This window comes from Salmo salar, chromosome 05 (genome assembly GCF_965601325.2).
Source record: "Salmo salar chromosome 05, fSalSal1, whole genome shotgun sequence".
NCBI classification, from domain to species: domain Eukaryota; kingdom Metazoa; phylum Chordata; class Actinopteri; order Salmoniformes; family Salmonidae; genus Salmo; species Salmo salar.
Genome location: NC_138295.1, coordinates 89,319,722 through 89,341,345, shown reverse-complemented (window position 1 = coordinate 89,341,345; position 21,624 = coordinate 89,319,722). Strand labels below are relative to the sequence as shown.

Here is a 21,624-nt window from a genome sequence, read left to right as displayed (position 1 = left end):
AGACAATACACTACATGGAGAGGTAGGAACAGGGGACTGTTGATCTCAACCTCCTAAAGACAATACACTACATGGAGAGGTAGGAACAGGGGACTGTTGATCTCAACCTCTCCTAAAGATAATACACTACATGGAGAGGTAGGAACAGGGGACTGTTGATCTCAACCTCCTAAAGACAATACACTACATGGAGAGGTAGGAACAGGGGACTGTTGATCTCAACCTCTCCTAAAGATAATACACTACATGGAGAGGTAGGAACAGGGGACTGTTGATCTCAACCTCCTAAAGATAATACACTACATGGAGAGGTAGGAACAGGGGACTGTTGATCTCAACCTCTCCTAAAGACAATACACTACATGGAGAGGTAGGTGCTGGGAGGTGCCCGTGGAGCAGTGCACAAAGGCAAGCCTTGGTATCTAGGGTTTGATACATGTAACCCTCCGGTTGCCAGCTCACTTCCGGGACAGATTTTTCCTGTCAGACCCGGGATTTGAACCCTCTGGTCGCTGTCTCGCCTCTCTAACCACTAGGCTACCGGCTTTCATTTTTATTTTTTGAATTGTAAAATGTGTTGCGATCAATTTTGATTGGATTTTTGTGGTTGAGTTAATGCTGTGTGTTGTCAACAGAAGACAACTGCCCTGGCTGTGCCTGGCTGTCTGAATGAGAGGGGACCAGACTCAATGCTGGCTGTGCCTGGCTGTCTGAATGAGAGGGGACCAGACTCAGTGGAACATGCCAGGAACTGTCTCCAGTGGCAAATGAATCTCCTCACTCACATAGAAGATGTTCAGAACCAGGTGGCAGGCAGGATGGACCTCATAGAGAAGGAGCTTGATGGTAAATGGGGTCGTTTGTCCTATTCAATAAATACTGTCCTATCCAATAAACTAATAATACACTGTCCTATCCAATAAACTAATAATACACTGTCCTATCCAATAAACTAATTACACACTGTCCAATAAACTAATACTGTCCTATCCTATAAACTAATACTGTCCTATCCTATAGACTAATACTGTCCTATCCTATAGACTAATACTGTCCTATCCTATAAACTAATACTGTCCTATCCTATAGACTAATAGTGTCCTATCCTATAGACTAATACTGTCCTATCCTATAAACTAATAATACACTGTCCTATCCTATAAACTAATACTGTCCTATCCTATAAACTAATACTGTCCTATCCTATAGACTAATACTGTCCTATCCTATAAACTAATAATACACTGTCCTATCCTATAAACTAATACTGTCCTATCCTATAAACTAATAATACACTGTCCTATCCTATAAACTAATACTGTCCTATCCTATAAACTAATACTGTCCTATCCTATAGACTAATACTGTCCTATCCTATAGACTAATACTGTCCTATCCTATAGACTAATACTGTCCTATCCTATAGACTAATAATACACTGTCCTATCCTATAGACTAATTATACACTTGTCTTTTGTTTTCTCAACCATACATTTCTCACCCTTGTCTCACACATACATTATTGGATTATAGTCTTATAATTCTAATACATTTCACATAGTCTTATACGTTTCAGGGTGGAATTCTTTAGTCATTACTTTAAACATATTATAGACTAACAGTGTATTATAGACTAATAATACACTGTCCTATTCTATAGACTAATAATACACTGTCCTATCCTATAGACTAATAATACACAGTCCTATCCTATAGACTAATAATACACAGTCCTATAGACTAATAATACTGTCCTATAGACTAATAATACTTTCCTATAGACTAATAATACACTGTTCTATAGACTAATAATACACAGTCCTATCCTATAGACTAATAATACACAGTCCTATCCTATAGACTAATAATACACAGTCCTATCCTATAGACTAATAATACTGTCCTATAGACTAATAATACTGTCCTATAGACTAATAATACTGTCCTATAGACTAATAATACACTGTTCTATCCTATAGACTAATAATACACTGTTCTACAGACTAATACACTGTCCTGTAGACTACTACCAAAGGAGTAGGAGGTAATGACCCCATTGTAAATGAAGGAGGAACTTGTTCTTACTTTATTAGATCCTAACCGTCTCTCTATCTCTCTGTGTCCCTCAGTGTTGGAGAGCTGGCTGGACTTCACTGGGGAGTTGGAGCCTCCGGACCCCCTGGCCAGACTGCCTCAGCTCAAACACCGCATCAAGCAGCTCCTCACAGACCTGAGCAAGGTGCAACAGATGAGCACCCTGTGTTCTGTGTGAGTTTGGGTTGGCCTGACCTAGCCAGAGTCTGGCCCGTGTCTGGCCCTGGTTAGTATGGCCACAGCACTAGGCATCTGGTGTCATCACAGCACTTGACAGAGGAGAGTCCAATCCAAACCCAGGGTGTACCCACTACCCTCTGATACAGACAGACAGGAACCCCGTCCTCTCTCTCTGGCACCGAAGCACACCGTCTGCTGTGGTCCATAAACTGTCAAACTGAGCACACCTTCAGTTGGCTCAATACAAGGGGGATGAATGGATGTATAGAGACCAACAGGAAAGAGCTGAGTCCAGTGGACTCTTGGTATTAGAAAGAAGAGTGTTTTGAGTTGGAGTAACAAAGTATTGAGTTGACAAAATGGGACTTCTGGATGAAAAGTACCAGTTGAATACAGTATTAGTTTGTAGGGCCCAGGACGTTTGTTGTTTTAACTAAGACTCCCTGTTATGAAGTTCCCACAACGTTTTCATAACCAGGAATGAGGGTTTGTCCACGTACGTTAAATCGTTCACACGCATTCTATGATATAGCTGAAATTCAATTTAATTCAATTAGATTATTAAAATGCAATGATATCACCTCATGGGCCCATCCCAAATAGAACCCTATTCCCTTTATAGTGCACTACTTTAGACCGTAGTACACTACAGAATATAGGGGGCCATTTGGGAAACATCCCATCACTCTCTTGCCTCAGTAGGAGCAGAGCTGTAGAAGCCTTGCTTGTGTGATATGAGTTAATGCAAAAACGAAATCACCAAGGTGAATGTTAGATGATATTGTAGCAAGCTTTAACCTGCCAGAAATCTGTTCTGTTTTGGAAGCGTGGTCTGAAACTTGTTTGAGATGTTTTAAAATTTCGAGTTCCCCCTCAAGTTCACACTATGGTTAGATGATTTGTTAAAAACCAGTGCTAACATCAGTCATTTAGCGGCTGCATTCTGATTTCATTTCAGGAATCTATTGCCACCTTTTACAATCATTAACTTTCATTCTCTTATGTGCCAAGTCTGAAAGTATGAACCACCAAGTTTACAATGTTATCATTCTCACTGATTCAACATGGGAAAGGATGAGTATATTTTACTGGTGTATATAATATACCCAATCCACAGACAGACATACGACTGTGTGTCTTCAGGATATCTCCATGACAACCACGGAATGGCCTTGATGTCACGGGACATCTGTGGCACGTTTGTCTCTGTGTACACATCCTGAAATGGCACCCTATTCCCTATGTAGTGCACTACTTTTGACCAGAGCCCTATGGAGCTTGTTCAAAAGTAGTGCACTATGTAGGGAATAGGGTGCCATTTGGGGACGTAGCCTCTGTCTGTGGGGTTTTTGATGCTTTCAGTACGGCCCCAGTATGGCTGCTACGTCACAACACCACAATGTCTTCTGACTAAGTGGACACGTTTGACTTGTACCACAGTAAGCTAAATTGCCAGCTGGATGTAAATGCGTATAAAAAGCAATGTGTTGATTGCTGTTGTTGGGTCTTTTTATGTACAGTTTTATAACTGTAAAGATGAGGAATCTATAGAAGGCATAAGAGGATAAAATATACTTGAAGAAAAATGACTATGTTTATTTAGCGTTTCTATTAACCTGTATAAAAAGTGTTTTAGAACCAGCCGGTAGGGTATAAAACAAAGTAGATTTTTATTGACATATACCAGCTGTACATTAAGAGTTTATTTAAGACCTGTTCTTTATGTGATTTACTACATGTACAATGCCATTAAAAAAGATATTCTGGATATTTAATTTCTCGTCTTACGGTTATTATTTTCAATGATTATATTACCAAGTTGGTGTGTGTGTTATACTGTTACACATTCAATTGTTCATTTGTGTTGTCTGTTGCTGGACTTGTTTTATGTCATTTGACTTCAGAAACCTGTCATCCGTTGGCTCTTGAAAGAGCATCGTCCTGAAGGTGCAAGTCATGTTCACCTGGGTCGTATTTATTAGTGTAAACCGTATAATTTTTTTTTGCAACGTAAACAACAGTTTCTTATTGGACAAATTCAGATCGTCCCTCCGACGTTTCTGTCCGTTTTCTTCCGATTGGTTTCTAGGTTTCTAATGCATCCCAGGTCAAGTCTTGCATGACCAACTCCTCTCTTCTTATGGCCCTCTGAGTCTCAGGCTTGGCTGCTCCCACTAGAATGTTCCAGAATTTCCATTGTTCCAAACACACGAGTGTTCCATGTTTGGTGAGTGAGGACCACGTGTGTCACACACTCCATCCTGAGTGCAGTGACTACCTAGGGAGGATGACATTGCAGATAGCACTGATGGTATAAATCCAGAGCGTTAGTCCCAGTCTCCTCACAGTTCAACGGAGGGACAGACTGAGGAAGATGATGAGCCTGGTTCAGATCTCCTCCATTCTGCTGTGCTGCCTCTGTCTGTCTGACGGGAAGATTTCAGGTAACACCTTAGGGCTCTTAGTTTATCTTGGGTTTTTGAATATTTCAAAGTTATTTTCAGCTATAATTTAAACCTCTTATTTCTGATGATGCTTTTTCTATGTTTATCATTATTTTGTATATCCACTATATATACAAAACTATGTGGACACCCCTTCAAATTAGTGGATTCGGCTATTTCAGCCAGTATAAAATTGAGCACACCGCCATGCAAACTCCATAGACAAACATTGGCAGTAGAATGGCCCATACTGATGAGCTCAGTGACTTTCAACGTGGCACCGTCATAGGATGCCACCTTTCCAACAAGTCAGTTTGTCAAATTTCTGCCCTGTTAGAGCTGCCCCGGTCAACTGTAAGTGCTGTTATTGTGAAGTGGAAACGTCTAGGAGCAACAACGGCTCAGCTGTGAAGAGGTAGGCCACACAAGCTCACAGAACGGGACCACCTTGTGCTGAAGCACATAGTGCAAAGAAAATCGTGTCCTTGGTTGCAGCACTCGCTACCGTGTTCCAAACTGCCTCTGAATGCAACGTCAGCACAAGAACTGTTCGTCGGGAGCTTCGTGAAACGTGTTTTCATGGCCGAGCAGCCGCTCACAAGCCTAAGATCACAATGCCAAGCCACGGCTGGAGTTGTATAAAGCTCGCCGCCATTGGACTCTGGAGCAGTGGAAACACGTTCTCTGGGGTGATGAATCACGCTTCACCATCTGGAGCAGTGGAAACACGTTCTCTGGGGTGATGAATCACGCTTCACCATCTGGAGCAGTGGAAACACGTTCTCTGGAGTGATGAATCACGCTTCACCATCTGGAGCAGTGGAAACACGTTCTCTGGAGTGATGAATCACGCTTCACCATCTGGAGCAGTGGAAACACGTTCTCTGGGGTGATGAATCACGCTTCACCATCTGGAGCAGTGGAAACACGTTCTCTGGGGTGATGAATCACGCTTCACCATCTGGAGCAGTGGAAACACGTTCTCTGGGGTGATGAATCACGCTTCACCATCTGGAGCAGTGGAAACACGTTCTCTGGAGTGATGAATCACGCTTCACCATCTGGAGCAGTGGAAACACGTTCTCTGGAGTGATGAATCACGCTTCACCATCTGGAGCAGTGGAAACACGTTCTCTGGGGTGATGAATCACGCTTCACCATCTGGAGCAGTGGAAACACGTTCTCTGGGGTGATGAATTACGCTTCACCATCTGGAGCAGTGGAAACACGTTCTCTGGAGTGATGAATTACGCTTCACCATCTGGAGCAGTGGAAACACGTTCTCTGGGGTGATGAATTACGCTTCACCATCTGGAGCAGTGGAAACACGTTTTCTGGGGTGATGAATTACGCTTCACCATCTGGAGCAGTGGAAACACGTTCTCTGGGGTGATGAATCACGCTTCACCATCTGGAGCAGTGGAAACACGTTCTCTGGAGTGATGAATCACGCTTCACCATCTGGAGCAGTCCAACCGACGAACCTGGGTTTGGCACTACCTACCCCAAAGCATAGTGCCAACTGTAAAGTTTGGTAGAAAAGGAATAATGGTCTGGGGCTGTTTTTCATGGTTCAGGCTAGGCCCTTTAATTCCAGTGAAGGGAAATCTTAACACTACAGAAAACAATGACATTCTGCACGATTCTGTGTTTCCAACTTTGTGGCAACAGTTTGGGGAAAGCCCTTTCCTGTTTCAGCATGACAATGCCATCGGTGCACAACGCGAGGTCCTTATAGAAATGGTTTGTCGAGTTCGGTGTGGAAGAACTTGACTGTCCTGCACAGGTTCCTGACCCCATTAAACACCTTTGGGATGAATTGGAAAGCCGACTGTGAGCCAGGCCTAATCGTCCAACATCAGTGCCCGACCTCACTAATGCTCTTGTGGCTGAATGGACGCAAGTCCCCGCAGCAATGTTCCAACATCTAGTGGAAAACCATCCCAGAAGAGTGGAGGCTGTTATATCAGCAAAGGGGGAACCAACAACATTAATGCCCATGATTGTGGAATGAGGCCATGTAGTGTATTTATTGTAATATAATTTAGGCTGTGTTTATGTTTTCTGTCTGTTTCCTATGTGTATGGGCTCTGTGTATGTAAGTAGAAGAAAAATGTACATTTCCTGACAAGAAATGGAGACAGTTTTCAACGACTAAATTGTATTTGCTGCTGTTTTCAGAATACCAACTGGAGTCTGAGACCCTGAGTCAGTGTGAGTCGCTACGTGGTGTTAGTTCTGCCCGGCAACAAGACCATGTCCCACAGTGCTCAGAGGATGGGAGATTCAGGTATACCTTACAGTGCTGTATTTGACACAAGCTAGCCTGGACGGTAAAGCTAGCAAGGACGGTAAAGCTAGCTAGGACGGTAAAGCCAGCTAGGACGATAAAGCTAGCCAGGACGGTAAAGCTAGCAAGGACGGTAAAGATAGCCAGGACAGTAAAGAAACAATTTCCATGTATTTGTCCCAAATGGCACCCTATCCCTATGTAGTGCACTACGTTTGACCGGAGCCTTAGGCAAGTAGTGCACTACATAGGGATTGGGAATAGGGTGCCATTAGGGAAGTGACCTCTGTTCCCTTCTCTCTTCTAACTGTTGTGTACTCCAGACACGTCCAGTGCAGCGGTGCTGGTGGTGAGTGCTGGTGTGTGAACGCTGAGGGAGCTGAGATCTCTGGAACCAGACAGAACGGATCAGCTGTGTACTGTGAGCAGAACGCCCCTCTTCCTAGAAATATCTGTTTTAACGTGAAACCACATTGGTGCTAGATGGGATGAATTCTCCTTTTGGAACCCTAGCCAGGCTCATGTTGAACACTGGAAGACCTTTTGAGATGCACTATGTAAATGCTGTCTATCGTCGTTGACCTCCTCCTCTTCCTCCTCCTTTTCCTCCTCTTCCTCCTCCTTTTCCTCTACCTCCTCTTCCTCCTCCTCCTCCCACAGGTCTGACGTCCTGCCAGCTCCACAGACAGCAGGCCCTGCTGAGTGGCGATGCCCCCCTGGTACCCCAGTGCCAGGCCTCTGGGGAGTACCAGGCGGTGCAGTGTGACAGCGCCCGGGGACAGTGCTGGTGTGTAGACCTGGAGGGCATGGAGATCTACGGGACCCGGCAGAACGGAAAGCCCTCTCAGTGTGAGTTAGTTAGGAGCAGGATGACTTGTGTTGTGTATTGATATGTCATTTATGACTTACAGTATTATGTGCATCCATTTTCTAATGTGTGGCCCCAGTGGGAATCAAACCCACAAATCCTGACGTTGCAAGTGCCATGCTCTACCAACTTAGCCACACAGCACAGTAATATATAAATGAGGAGAGCTGATCAGAACAACCTTTTCCCTCAGGCCCAGGCAGCTGTGAGGTGAGATCGAGGCGTCTCCTCCACGGCGTCGGGGAGCGCTCCCCCCCTCATTGCTCGGCCGACGGCTCCTTCCTTTCCGTGCAGTGCAAGTTTGTCAACACCACTGACAGGATGGTCTTGGATCTGCTGCACACGTTCAACAGGTGAGTGCCTGGAAGGGAAAGATATGCACTCTAAGTTTGCGCCCCAAATGACACCCTATTCCATATGTGTAGTGCACTACTTTGACCAGGGTCCATAGGGCTCTTGTCAAAAGTGGTGCACTATATCAGGAGAATAGGGTACCGTTTGGGACGCTGACATTCACTGTTAGACCGTTGGAATCTCATCCTTCAGTTGGTGTTTGAAGGTGTGAGATCTATCAGACTGCTGGGGTTTACTTTGACCTGGCTGTGTATTGGGATCCTGTACAAAGCTTTTTATAGTATCTGCCTGTAGATGGCAACGTAATGCTTAGACCCAGGGACAGGATTTAGACACGGTGGCAGGAGAACTGGGAGCCTAAATTCACTTTATCTCTCCCTCCTCGCTCTACACTGCTGACCTGATAGCATCCTATTCTTGTGTATGGTGACTGGAACAGAGATGCTTGGTCTCCTGGGAACTTACTGTAATTTTTAGAATTCACACATTTTAATTTTTGTACCTTTTATTTAACTTGGCAAGTCAGTTAAGAACAAATTCTTATTTACAGTGACGGTCTAGGAACAGTGGGTTAACTGCCTTGTTCAGGGGCAGAACGACAGATTTTTACCTTGTCAGCTCAGGGATTCGATCTTGCAACCTTTCGGTTACTGGCCCAACACTCCAACCACCAGGCTACCTGCCTCCCCACATTCATTAAACATGTTTCACAGTGTCTAAAGTAAACAATGTAATCATTCCAGATGTTTCAGATAATCCACCAATGTGTAAACTTTTCATCTGGAATGTGGGTTTGGACAATAGTTTACACGTTGTCAATCTCATGAGTGTATGCCGTTCATCTCCTTTATGTGGAGGGCTTTCAGTCCTTTTTAGTTAGCGCAGCTGCAAAAATTCCAGCCCTTACCACAGAGGCCTACACAAAAATGTCTACTTTCAGACCTTGAATTATAATTTATAATAATCATTTTGGTCTTGTGTCTATTTCTGGCTAGAGGATGTTTTGACATCCGTCTCTAGGCAACAACTAGCATCATATTCCCTACTTAGTGTTTGCACCCGGGCTTGTGCAGTGAACTCTGCATGATTGGCCCCCAGCCTGGCCAAGACTGTCTCTGTTATCACTCCAGGCTCCAGCCAAGTACAGCCAAGGGGTCAAGAGTCAAGTTGTTCCTGGTCCTCTAAAACCACTCAGGAACTGGTCTTAACTGCCAGCCAGCCAGCAGACATTTCTCAAATGACTCCAAGATCAAAAAACGTAAAGGAAGAGATTCCTTTTTTATATCGGCCAAACAAATAAAAGGATGATGGCGACGACTTAGTACATGAAATCTTTATTTTGAGGCTTCCTTTTACTGTCAAGGCAGGCACTCTTGAAGAGAGTATTGTATGTGAATCAATGTTGTAAGTTAAAGAAATACTTTCCATCTTCGTGGAAGAGCTAACTCATTACAACTATAATGAGTTCCTCCCTGATAACTTGAATTACTTTGTCATCTTCATGTACTGTATATTATAGTACCATAATTAGTATTGTAGTATTATAATTAGTATTATAGAGTACTGTCATGTATTTTACTCTTCTATTAGCCTATTTTAGACAGAGTGAAGTGAGAAGAGGTGTGATATCTCCCACAGGTTCCCTAAAGTATTCCAGACGTTCAGCAGCTTCAGACAGATGTTCCCAGAGGTGTCCAGTTACTGTTTCTGTGCTGACAGCAGAGGCAGGGAGCTCCCCAGCACAGGTGAGATAGATGCAACATCAACAGGTGACACACACACACACACACACACACACACACACACACACACACACACACACACACACACACACACACACACACACACACAGAGGAACCATTATTTACAATAACTCTTAACTGGATTTTCATCAAGAATCAGAAATAGATATTTTTAAATAACTATTTTGTATTTTATTAGGATCCCTATTAGCTGTTGAGAAAGCAGCAGCTCCTCTTCCTGGGGTCCACACAGAACATGAAACATAATACAGAACATTAATAGACAAGGACAGAACTACATACATTTAAAATGTCACATATCAATAGAGGTGTTGTGAGGTGTTGCTTTATCAGTTTGATGAAACCAGGTTTGCTGTTTATTTGAGCAATATGAGATGGAATGGATGTAATCATGGCTCTATATAATACTGTACACTTTCTTGAACGTGTTCTGGATTTGGGGACTTTGAAAAGACCCTGGTGGCATGTCTGGTGGGAAAAGTGTGTGTGTCAGAGCTGTGTCTAAGTTGACTATGCAAACAATTTGGGATTTTCAACACATGAAAGTTTCTTATAAAAATGTAAAAGAAGTGATGCAGTCAGTCTCTCCTCAACTCTTAACCAAGAGAGACTGGCATGCATAGTATTTATATCAGCCCTCTGATTACAATGAAGAGCAAGACGTGCCGCTATTAAACAGTGTGTGTTAGTAAAATGCTTGTTTCCCTGTGTTCAGGTGTGGAGCTGCTGCTAGATGAGGTGTATGACACAGCCTTCTCAGGTCTGGAACCTGGCCTCTCCTTCTCCCAGACCAACATGTACCGCATCCTACAGAGGAGATTCCTGGCCATCCAGCTGGCGATGAGTGGCAGGTTTAGATGTACGTTAGTTTCATCAATCTGGCATTGTTTCTATCAGTGGTGGCTGGTGGCACCTTCATTTGTAGGACAGGCTCATAGCGAATAAATAGACTGGAATCAAACACATTAAACACGTGCTTTCCATGTGTTTGATACCATTCACTTTATTCCTGCTATCATTATAAGCTGTCCTCCTGTAACCAGCCTCCTCTGGTTTCCATTATATTTCCCCTCTCTCCCTCTACCTGTCATGTAGGCCCCAGCCCTTGTGAGAGCGAGCGATCCGCTGGTGCCCAAGCTGGCAATGTGTTTGTGCCGTCCTGTACTTCCAACGGGGGTTACGTGCCAACCCAGTGCCAGGCGGATGGGCAGTGCTGGTGTGTCGACCCCACAGGGAAGGAGATCTTTGGGACACGACAACATGGAGGATCCCCTGACTGTGGTAACTAAGTAACAGTGTTGTTGGATTCAAATAGTGATTTGACCATTTAGGTGTTCCAAACCAACAGTACCATACCATTGACTGTGCAGAAAGAGAGCACACCTCAAGAATCGCTTACTGAATGAAAGCTTATCTGCGCTGTTTTGTATTTTCATTTCAGTCGATTTTATTATCCCACAGGTGGAAATTCATTTGGTTATCATGCTGTACATAGAAGTCATTAAAAAACAATAGTCAATATTTTAGGCCTACAGAAAATTCATAGAAACATGGCATTTTCCCTCTACTGAACCCAGGTGCTGGAGTGAAGGACTGTACCTCTGAGCGTCGCCAGGCCCTCTCCAGGCTCCTCTCCAGCCCCTCAGGTCCGGTGCCATCAGCCAAGGACTCACAGACACACTCAGCCCCAAGCCCCCTGTCTCCATGCAGCCCCCAACTCCAACAGCTCCTGCTGGGGTCTCTAATGGAGTCTCTTTCTGAGCGATCCGATTTAGGAGACATCCTGGCTGAGACGATCCAGGGGATGTTCCCTAGCGGGGCCATGGCCCTCAAGGCCCTAGCTCTAGCCTCCAACCCCAAGAGACTCCAGGAGAACCTGTTCGGAGGAAAGTTCTTAGGAAACGCTGGGATGTTTAACTTCACTGGGGCCGTCGGTGTCAGCGGGACGTTGAGTTTCAGTCAAGCCAGTCTGACAAACAACCAAGATCTAGTTAAACTCATCAGCGCCACCCTAGAAAACGTGGACTTCCTGTCCACCCTACGCCAAACCATCCTCTTATCCAAAGCTGAGGACAGCACCCAGCTAGGTTTGTTTTGTAACTTCGTCTTGACTTTTAAAAATCATTACAAGCTATTTGTTTCTACCATCGAGGACCTCTTTGGAAACAAGTGTTTAGATAAATGTGCTGTCCACTGGGGATTCAATGTACATCTTACTGTATTAGTTGTTTTTTTACCCAAATAAATGAAAATCATTTGAATTCAAAAGGTGAGCTGTTCAGGGTCCTGTTTGAGAGCGCCCAGTCCGGTGGTGCTGGTTGTGAGAGGGAGCCCTCTGCCCTGTACGTGCCCAGCTGTGATGACAGCGGCCAGTATCAGGAGATCCAGTGCCAAGGCTCGGAGTGTTGGTGTGTTGATCCCCAGGGTCAGGAGGTCACAGGGTCACGCTCCAATGGTCAAAGGCCAAGGTGTCCGTCACGATGCGAGAGGGAGCGAGCGGCTGCCCAGAAGGTAATTACTTTATGACACTCCCCCAGCACGACTGTAAATAACTACTGTACTGACTCTTCTCTACCTGCATCCTGTCTGTAAATAACTACCGAACTGACTCTTCTCTACTTTCATCCTGTCTGTAAATAACTACCGTACTGACTCTTCCCTGCCTTCATCCTGTCTGTAAATAACTACCGTACTGACTCTTCCCTACCTTCATCCTGTCTGTAAATAACTACCGTACTGACTCTTCCCTACCTTCATCCTGTCTGTAAATAACTATCGAACTGACTCTTCTCCACCTGCATCCTGTCTGTAAATAACTACCGAACTGACTCTTCTCTGCCTGCATCCTGTCTGTAAATAACTACCGTACTGACTCTTCCCTACCTTTATCCTGTCTGTAAATAACTACCGAACTGACTCTTCTCTACCTTCATCCTGTCTGTAAATAACTACCGTACTGACTCTTCCCTACCTTTATCCTGTCTGTAAATAACTACCGAACTGACTCTTCTCCACCTGCATCCTGTCTGTAAATAACTACCGAACTGACTCTTCTCTACCTGCATCCTGTCTGTAAATAACTACCGAACTGACTCTTCTCTACCTGCATCCTGTCTGTAAATAACTACCGAACTGACTCTTCTCCACCTGCATCCTGTCTGTAAATAACTACCGAACTGACTCTTCTCTACCTGCTTCCTATCTGTAAATAACTACCGAACTGACTCTTCTCTACCTGCATCCTGTCTGTAAATAACTACCGAACTTACTCTTCTCTACCCGCATCCTGTCTGTAAATAACTACCGAACTGACTCTTCTCTACCTGCATCCTGTCTGTAAATAACTACCGAACTGACTCTTCTCTACCTGCATCCTGTCTGTAAATAACTACCGTACTGACTCTTCTCTACCTGCATCCTGTCTGTAAATAACTACCGAACTGACTCTTCTCTACCTGCATCCTGTCTGTAAATAACTACCGTACTGACTCTTCTCTACCTGCATCCTGTCTGTAAATAACTACCGTACTGACTCCTCCCTACCTTCATCCTGTCTGTAAATAACTACCGTACTGACTCTTCCCTACCTTCATCCTGTCTGTAAATAACTACCGAACTGACTCTTCTCCACCTTCATCCTGTCTGTAAATAACTACCGAACTGACTCTTCTCTGCCTGCATCCTGTCTGTAAATAACTACCGTACTGACTCTTCCCTACCTTTATCCTGTCTGTAAATAACTACCGAACTGACTCTTCTCCACCTGCATCCTGTCTGTAAATAACTACCGAACTGACTCTTCTCTACCTGCATCCTGTCTGTAAATAACTACCGAACTGACTCTTCCCTACCTTTATCCTGTCTGTAAATAACTACCGAACTGACTCTTCTCTACCTGCATCCTGTCTGTAAATAACTACCGAACTGACTCTTCTCTACCTGCATCCTGTCTGTAAATAACTACCGAACTGACTCTTCTCCACCTGCATCCTGTCTGTAAATAACTACCGAACTGACTCTTCTCTACCTGTTTCCTATCTGTAAATAACTACCGAACTGACTCTTCTCTACCTGCATCATGTCTGTAAATAACTACCGAACTGACTCTTCTCCACCTGCATCCTGTCTGTAAATAACTACCGAACTGACTCTTCTCTGCCTGCATCCTGTCTGTAAATAACTACCGTACTGACTCTTCCCTACCTTTATCCTGTCTGTAAATAACTACCGAACTGACTCTTCTCCACCTGCATCCTGTCTGTAAATAACTACCGAACTGACTCTTCTCTGCCTGCATCCTGTCTGTAAATAACTACCGTACTGACTCTTCCCTACCTTTATCCTGTCTGTAAATAACTACCGAACTGACTCTTCTCTACCTGCATCCTGTCTGTAAATAACTACCGTACTGACTCTTCTCTACCTGCATCCTGTCTGTAAATAACTACCGTACTGACTCTTCTTTCTATGCTGTATTGTAAATAACTATAGTACTGACTCTTCTTTCTGTGCTGTATTGTAAATAACTACAGTACTGACTCTTTTCTCTGAGCTGTATTTGAACTCACTTTGTATTTTTTTATTGTATCTTTATTGAAAACTTTACATGTTGGTTACGCTGTTTGTGCAGAGAGCTTGAGAGTAAGCATTTCATTGTACTGTACTGTGTAAACCTACGATGTGCATTTGCAAATATACTTTGATACATTTTGAAGGTGAAGTCAGGCCAGGCTGCTGGGGTAGAGGTGTTCATGCCGAAGTGTGCGGAGGACGGGAGCTACGTGGCGTTGCAGTGTCTGGGAAAGAGTTGCTTCTGTCTGGACCTCCTGGGAGAGAGACATGCCACTATCCCTGTAGGACAGACTGTTCAGTGTGAGTAGGCAGAGCCAACACTCGTCAGACACAGATTAAGCCTAGTCCTGGACTGAAAAGCATGTTCCATGGAGATTGAAATTGCTTCTTAGTCCAAGACCTGGTTTAATCTGTGTCCGGTAAACTGGCCCATAGTGTGCAGTCCATCTAGCTGTACCTTGTCCTGGTCCAAACTACTACATTATTAAGGGGGTAGGGTGTCCTGGTCCAAACTACTACATTATTAAGGGGGTAGGGTGCCCTGGTCCAAACTACTACATTATTAAGGGGGTAGGGTGTCGTGGTCCAAACTACTACATTATTAAGGGGGTAGGGTGTCGTGGTCCAAACTACTACATTATTAAGGGGGTAGGGTGCCCTGGTCCAAACTACTACATTATTAAGGGGGTAGGGTGCCCTGATCCAAACTACTACATTATTAAGGGGGTAGGGTGCCCTGCTCCAAACTACTACATTATTAAGGGAGTAGGGTGCCCTGGTCCAAACTACTACATTATTAAGGGGATAGGGTGCCCTGGTCCAAACTACTACATTATTAAGGGGTGTAGGGTGCCGTGGTCCAAACTACTACATTATTAAGGGGGTAGGGTGCCCTGGTCCAAACTACTACATTATTAAGGGGGTAGGGTGCCCTGGTCCAAACTACTACATTATTAAGGAGGTAGGGTGCCCTGGTCCAAACTACTACATTATTAAGGGGGTAGGGTGCCCTGGTCCAAACCACTACATTATTAAGGGGGTAGGGTGCCCTGCTCCAAACTACTACATTATTAAGGGAGTAGGGTGCCCTGGTCCAAACTACTACATTATTAAGGGGGTAGGGTGCCCTGGTCCAAACTACTACATTATTAAGGGGGTAGGGTGCCGTGGTCCAAACTACTACATTATTAAGGGGGTAGGGTGTTGTGGTCCAAACTACCACATTATTAAGGGAGTAGGGTGTCATTTTGGACATATCAATTGTTTGAGCTTTTCCTCTGTCTCCAGGTCCTCCCCCTCTCTCTCCCCTTCCCTCCCCAGGACCAGCTCCAGGCTCCTGCTCCCTGGCGGTGGCTGAGGTGGACCAGTTCCAGGAGGAGGCTGAGCGTCTGGTCCTCCTCTCCAACAGCTCCCACGTCCCTCTGGGCTACAGGTATCCCTGAAGAAGAGACAGTGTGTCGACACCTGGGTGTTTACCCATCACATTGTTGAACCATGTATAGAGTCTGACTATATTTATGTATAATATTAATAATACATTGTATTTAAATAAAAACACTGTACTATTCCGTTAGTCAGCACCTCTCCAACGTTTTTGTGTTTGTCAACTCATGCTTTTCTGCTGGATGTTCTCCTCTGGGGTTCAGCTACCTTCTAGCTGAAGGTCTCCGTCTGACCTCTGACGAGCTACTCCACGCCCTCTCCTCCTCCGACCAGACCACTCTGCTCTCTGATAGGCTGCTGAGCCACTCCCACTCTGCTCTACGACTTGCTGCCCACTCCAGTACGTCTGGTGTGATGTCATATCCTCTGGATATGATGTCATATCCTCTGCGTGATGTGCTCTATACTTGTTTCTTTCATTGCCAGGAGTGAACTACTAAAGAGTGTTAGGTGGCTACTATTGTAATATTTACTGTCATCTCAATGTCATTGTTTCTCTGTCATAGTGTTTTTTGTTGTTGTTATTAACTGAAACATGTCCATAATATTGCAGTCAACACGGTGTGAACCTCCGTGTTGCATTGTCTCTCCCCAGCCCTGCGGTTCTATTGGCAGAGCCAGCAGGCAGCATCTGTGGAGGAGAGACAGTCTCTACTGCTGGGCTACCAGCCCTACAGGCCCCAGTGTGATGCCCACAGACAGTGGCTGCCCACCCAGTGCCACCCCAGCACAGGTCAGAGTCACACCTCCAACCTCAAACCCAGCTCTACATTGTAACTGTAGTAGTGTAATACAAGCCACAGTACAGGTCATTATACCTTCTCTAGACCCTTCTAGAAGGACACCTCTCATAATGAGCAACGTCTCTTTGTTTTATTCATAATATGTTGGTTGGAAACAGATAAGACTAATGAAGTAGCTACAGTAGTGTTATATTGACTGAGTTGGTACTGTAGTGTTATATTGACTGAGTTGTAACTGTCTCCAGGTCAGTGTTATAATGACTGAGTTGTAACTGTCTCCAGGTCAGTGTTATAATGACTGAGTTGTAACTGTCTCCAGGTCGGTGTTATATTGACTGAGTTGATACTGTCTCCAGGTCAGTGTTATAATGACTGAGTTGAAACTGTCTCCAGGTCAGTGTTATATTGACTGAGTTGATACTGTCTCCAAGTCAGTGTTATATTGACTGAGTTGAAACTGTCTCCAGGTCAGTGTTATATTGACTGAGTTGTAACTGTCTCCAAGTCAGTGTTATATTGACTGAGTTGAAACTGTCTCCAGGTCAGTGTTATAATGACTGAGTTGGTACTGTAGTGTTATAATGACTGAGTTGTAACTGTCTCCAGGTCAGTGTTATATTGACTGAGTTGAAACTGTCTCCAGGTCAGTGTTATATTGACTGAGTTGTAACTGTCTCCAGGTCAGTGTTATATTGACTGAGTTGAAACTGTCTCCAGGTCAGTGTTATATTGACTGAGTTGTAACTGTCTCCAGGTCAGTGTTATATTGACTGAGTTGTAACTGTCTCCAGGTCAGTGTTATATTGACTGAGTTGAAACTGTCTCCAGGTCAGTGTTATATTGACTGAGTTGAAACTGTCTCCAGGTCAGTGTTATATTGACTGAGTTGTAACTGTCTCCAGGTCAGTGTTATATTGACTGAGTTGAAACTGTCTCCAGGTCAGTGTTATATTGACTGAGTTGTAACTGTCTCCAGTCAGTGTTATATTGACTGAGTTGTAACTGTCTCCAGGTCAGTGTTATATTGACTGAGTTGAAACTGTCTCCAGGTCAGTGTTATATTGACTGAGTTGAAACTGTCTCCAGGTCAGTGTTATATTGACTGAGTTGTAACTGTCTCCAGGTCAGTGTTATATTGACTGAGTTGTAACTGTCTCCAGGTCAGTGTTATATTGACTGAGTTGTAACTGTCTCCAGGTCAGTGTTATATTGACTGAGTTGTAACTGTCTCCAGGTCAGTGTTATATTGACTGAGTTGTAACTGTCTCCAGGTCGGTGTTATATTGACTGAGTTGAAACTGTCTCCAGGTCAGTGTTATATTGACTGAGTTGTAACTGTCTCCAGGTCAGTGTTATATTGACTGAGTTGAAACTGTCTCCAGGTCAGTGTTATATTGACTGAGTTGAAACTGTCTCCAGGTCAGTGTTATATTGACTGAGTTGATACTGTCTCCAGGTCGGTGTTATATTGACTGAGTTGATACTGTCTCCAGGTCAGTGTTATATTGACTGAGTTGTAACTGTCTCCAGGTCAGTGTTATATTGACTGAGTTGAAACTGTCTCCAGGTCAGTGTTATATTGACTGAGTTGAAACTGTCTCCAGGTCGGTGTTATATTGACTGAGTTGAAACTGTCTCCAGGTCAGTGTTGGTGTGTGGATGAGGAAGGAGGATACATCCCAGCTTCCCTGACCAGTCGCTCCCTGCAGAGACCACAGTGTAAGACAGGACATTATATAGTTTCTCACTGACTTTCTTTGTTCTGTATGTAAGGATAGCACTCCTGTTGAATTATTTGAGTTGTTTTCTGGAAATCTCCTCTCGTCTTCCAGGCCAGACCCGGTGTCAGAGAGGTTATGCTCAGGCTCTGCTCTCTGACTGGACACAGTCCTCCTACATCCCGACTTGTGAACTGGTGAATATCCTCACCAGAATGTTGAGCATAAATATCAGGAAATTGATTAGCTTTGTTTTATTCTGCCGTAATTCTGCTCTGTCTGTCTCCTTGCTGTAACTCGTGTCTGTCTCCTTGCTGTAATTTCTGTCTGTCTCCTCCTTGCTGTAACTTCTGTCTGTCTCCTCCTTGCTGTAACTTCTGTCTGTCTCCTCCTTGCTGTAACTTCTGTCTGTCTCCTCCTTGCTGTAACTTCTGTCGGTCTCCTCCTTGCTGTAACTTCTGTCGGTCTCCTCCTTGCTGTAACTTCTGTCGGTCTCCTCCTTGCTGTAACTTCTGTCGGTCTCCTCCTTGCTGTAACTTCTGTCGGTCTCCTCCTTGCTGTAACTTCTGTCGGTCTCCTCCTTGCTGTAACTTTTGTCTGTCTCCTCCTTGCTGTAACTTCTGTCGGTCTCCTCCTTGCTGTAACTTCTGTCGGTCTCCTCCTTGCTGTAACTTCTGTCGGTCTCCTCCTTGCTGTAACTTCTGTCGGTCTCCTCCTTGCTGTAACTTCTGTCTGTCTCCTCCTTGCTGTAACTTTTGTCTGTCTCCTCCTTGCTGTAACTTCTGTCTGTCTCCTCCTTGCTGTAACTTCTGTCGGTCTCCTCCTTGCTGTAACTTCTGTCGGTCTCCTCCTTGCTGTAACTTCTGTCTGTCTCCTCCTTGCTGTAACTTCTGTCTGTCTCTTTGCTGTAACTTCTGTCTGTCTCCTCCTTGCTGTAACTTCTGTCTGAGTCTCTGAGGGGTTGGTATAAAGCACAACACCAGTTTCTATTGGACAATAAAGTCTTCTTCTATTGTCCTGTATGTACAGTATGTGTCCTTGATACCAGTGGTTGTGGTGCTGTCTGTGTGTTTCCAGAGTGGCCAGTTCTCTGTGCTCCAGAAGGGGTCTTCAGGTGGAGGTGGAGCCTGGTGTGTCAGTCCTGTTTCTGGGGAAACCATCCAGCCTGCTACCCTGAGTCCCAGTGGAGACCTCACATGTACTGACATGTTTAACACACTCCACATATAGCAATCAATCACTTATAACAATCAATCACATATAACCATCAATCACATATAACAGTCAATCACTTATAACAATGAATCACATATAACAATCAATCACTTATAACAATCAATCACATATAACAATCAATCACTTATAACAATCAATCACTTATAACAATCAATCACATATAACAATCAATCACATATAACAGTCAATCACTTATAACAATCAATCATATATAGCAGTCAATCACTTATAACAATCAATCACATATAGCAATCAATCACTTATAACAATCAATCACATATAACAATCAATCACTTATAACAATCAATCACATATAACAATCAATCACATATAACAATCAATCACTTATAACAATCAATCACTTATAACAATCAATCACATATAACAATCAATCACATATAACAATCAATCACATATAACAATCAATCACATATAACAGTCAATCACTTATAACAATCAATCATATATAGCAGTCAATCACTTATAACAATCAATCACATATAGCAATCAATCACTTATAACAATCAATCACATATAACAATCAATCACATATAACAATCAATCACTTATAACAATCAATCACTTATAACAATCAATCACATAACAATCAATCACTTATAACAATCAATCACATATAACAATCAATCACATATAACAATCAATCACATATAACAGTCAATCACTTATAACAATCAATCATATATAGCAGTCAATCACTTATAACAATCAATCACATATAGCAATCAATCACTTATAACAATCAATCACATATAACAATCAATCACATATAACAATCAATCACATATAACAATCAATCACATATAACAGTCAATCACTTATAACAATCAATCACTTATAACAATCAATCACATATAACAATCAATCACATATAACAATCAATCACATATAACAATCAATCACTTATAACAATCAATCACATATAACAATCAATCACATATAACAATCAATCACTTATAACAATCAATCACATAACAATCAATCACTTATAACAATCAATCACATATAACAATCAATCACATATAACAGTCAATCACTTATAACAATCAATCATATATAGCAGTCAATCACTTATAACAATCAATCACATATAGCAATCAATCACTTATAACAATCAATCACATATAACAATCAATCACATAACAATCAATCACATAGTGATTCAACCATTTTGGGACAGACATGTTCATATACTTCACTTTGAAGAAATATCATTTAATTTTATAACACATTGTATATCAAGTCCATCTGAAGGACTCAACTATTTCACATCTTGTAAGCTGTCTGCAATTTGCTAAATCAAAAGGTTGAACATGTAAAACAGGATGATATTTTTAAAGCCATCTCCTCGTCTGTCCCCATGTGTGTGTCTAGGTCCTAGCTGGTGCCAGTTGTTGAAAGACAGAGGTCAGTCTGTGGTGGGTTATGAGGCGGAGTGCCAGGTGGATGGAAGGCTGTTCTCCCCGCTGCAGTGTGACCAGACAGACTGCTGGTGTGTGTCTCAGACTGACGGACAGGAGCTGCCTGGAACCAGGACCCCACGTGGCACGGGGAAGACCCCAGCCTGTGACAGTAAGTCTGGTATATATGTACTGGATGTTTAAAGATGGCCGCAGGTGCTTTGTAAACACATACTCTGTACATAAGCACACACACACACACACACACACACACACACACACACACACACACACACACACACACACACACACACACACACACACACACACACACACACACACAGGAAAGAGTTTAGTTGGCCCATAACAATATCCCATCTGTTACCAAAAGCTTATTCTAGCTGTACAAAAAGAGAGACAAACACTTCATATTAAAAGTCACTATTTATTTACTCATCTCAGTAAAACTTTGTCTTCCATCTAATTACCTATGTTCTCTCT

At 43.4% G+C, this 21,624-nt stretch overlaps 2 protein-coding genes across 11 annotated transcripts in view; both read left to right on the top strand.

Moving 5' to 3' along the window:
- phf20l1 (PHD finger protein 20 like 1) overlaps positions 1-4,049 on the top strand; it is a 38,173-nt gene extending 34,124 nt beyond the window's left edge. For 9 of the 10 annotated variants that reach the window (XM_082975932.1, XM_082975931.1, XM_082975927.1 and 6 more), the window contains 2 exons: positions 636-846; positions 2,130-4,049. In XM_082975932.1, the coding sequence (XP_082832058.1) occupies positions 636-846; positions 2,130-2,272 (354 nt within the window). In that variant the 3' untranslated portion in view covers positions 2,273-4,049. The remainder of the gene's footprint in view (positions 1-635; positions 847-2,129) is intronic. The other variant, XM_082975926.1, reaches the window with a different exon arrangement.
- A 584-nt stretch (positions 4,050-4,633) lies between these two features.
- LOC106596178 (thyroglobulin-like) overlaps positions 4,634-21,624 on the top strand; it is a 95,731-nt gene continuing 78,740 nt past the window's right edge. The window contains exons 1-18 of the mRNA XM_082974956.1: positions 4,634-4,718; positions 6,900-7,008; positions 7,332-7,429; positions 7,669-7,857; positions 8,070-8,229; positions 9,869-9,975; positions 10,709-10,852; positions 11,089-11,274; positions 11,571-12,080; positions 12,263-12,504; positions 14,709-14,865; positions 15,853-15,997; positions 16,212-16,348; positions 16,604-16,741; positions 18,393-18,470; positions 18,584-18,666; positions 19,547-19,667; positions 21,098-21,295. Of these exons, the coding sequence (XP_082831082.1) occupies positions 4,649-4,718; positions 6,900-7,008; positions 7,332-7,429; positions 7,669-7,857; positions 8,070-8,229; positions 9,869-9,975; positions 10,709-10,852; positions 11,089-11,274; positions 11,571-12,080; positions 12,263-12,504; positions 14,709-14,865; positions 15,853-15,997; positions 16,212-16,348; positions 16,604-16,741; positions 18,393-18,470; positions 18,584-18,666; positions 19,547-19,667; positions 21,098-21,295 (2,872 nt within the window). The 5' untranslated portion in view covers positions 4,634-4,648. The remainder of the gene's footprint in view (positions 4,719-6,899; positions 7,009-7,331; positions 7,430-7,668; positions 7,858-8,069; positions 8,230-9,868; positions 9,976-10,708; positions 10,853-11,088; positions 11,275-11,570; positions 12,081-12,262; positions 12,505-14,708; positions 14,866-15,852; positions 15,998-16,211; positions 16,349-16,603; positions 16,742-18,392; positions 18,471-18,583; positions 18,667-19,546; positions 19,668-21,097; positions 21,296-21,624) is intronic.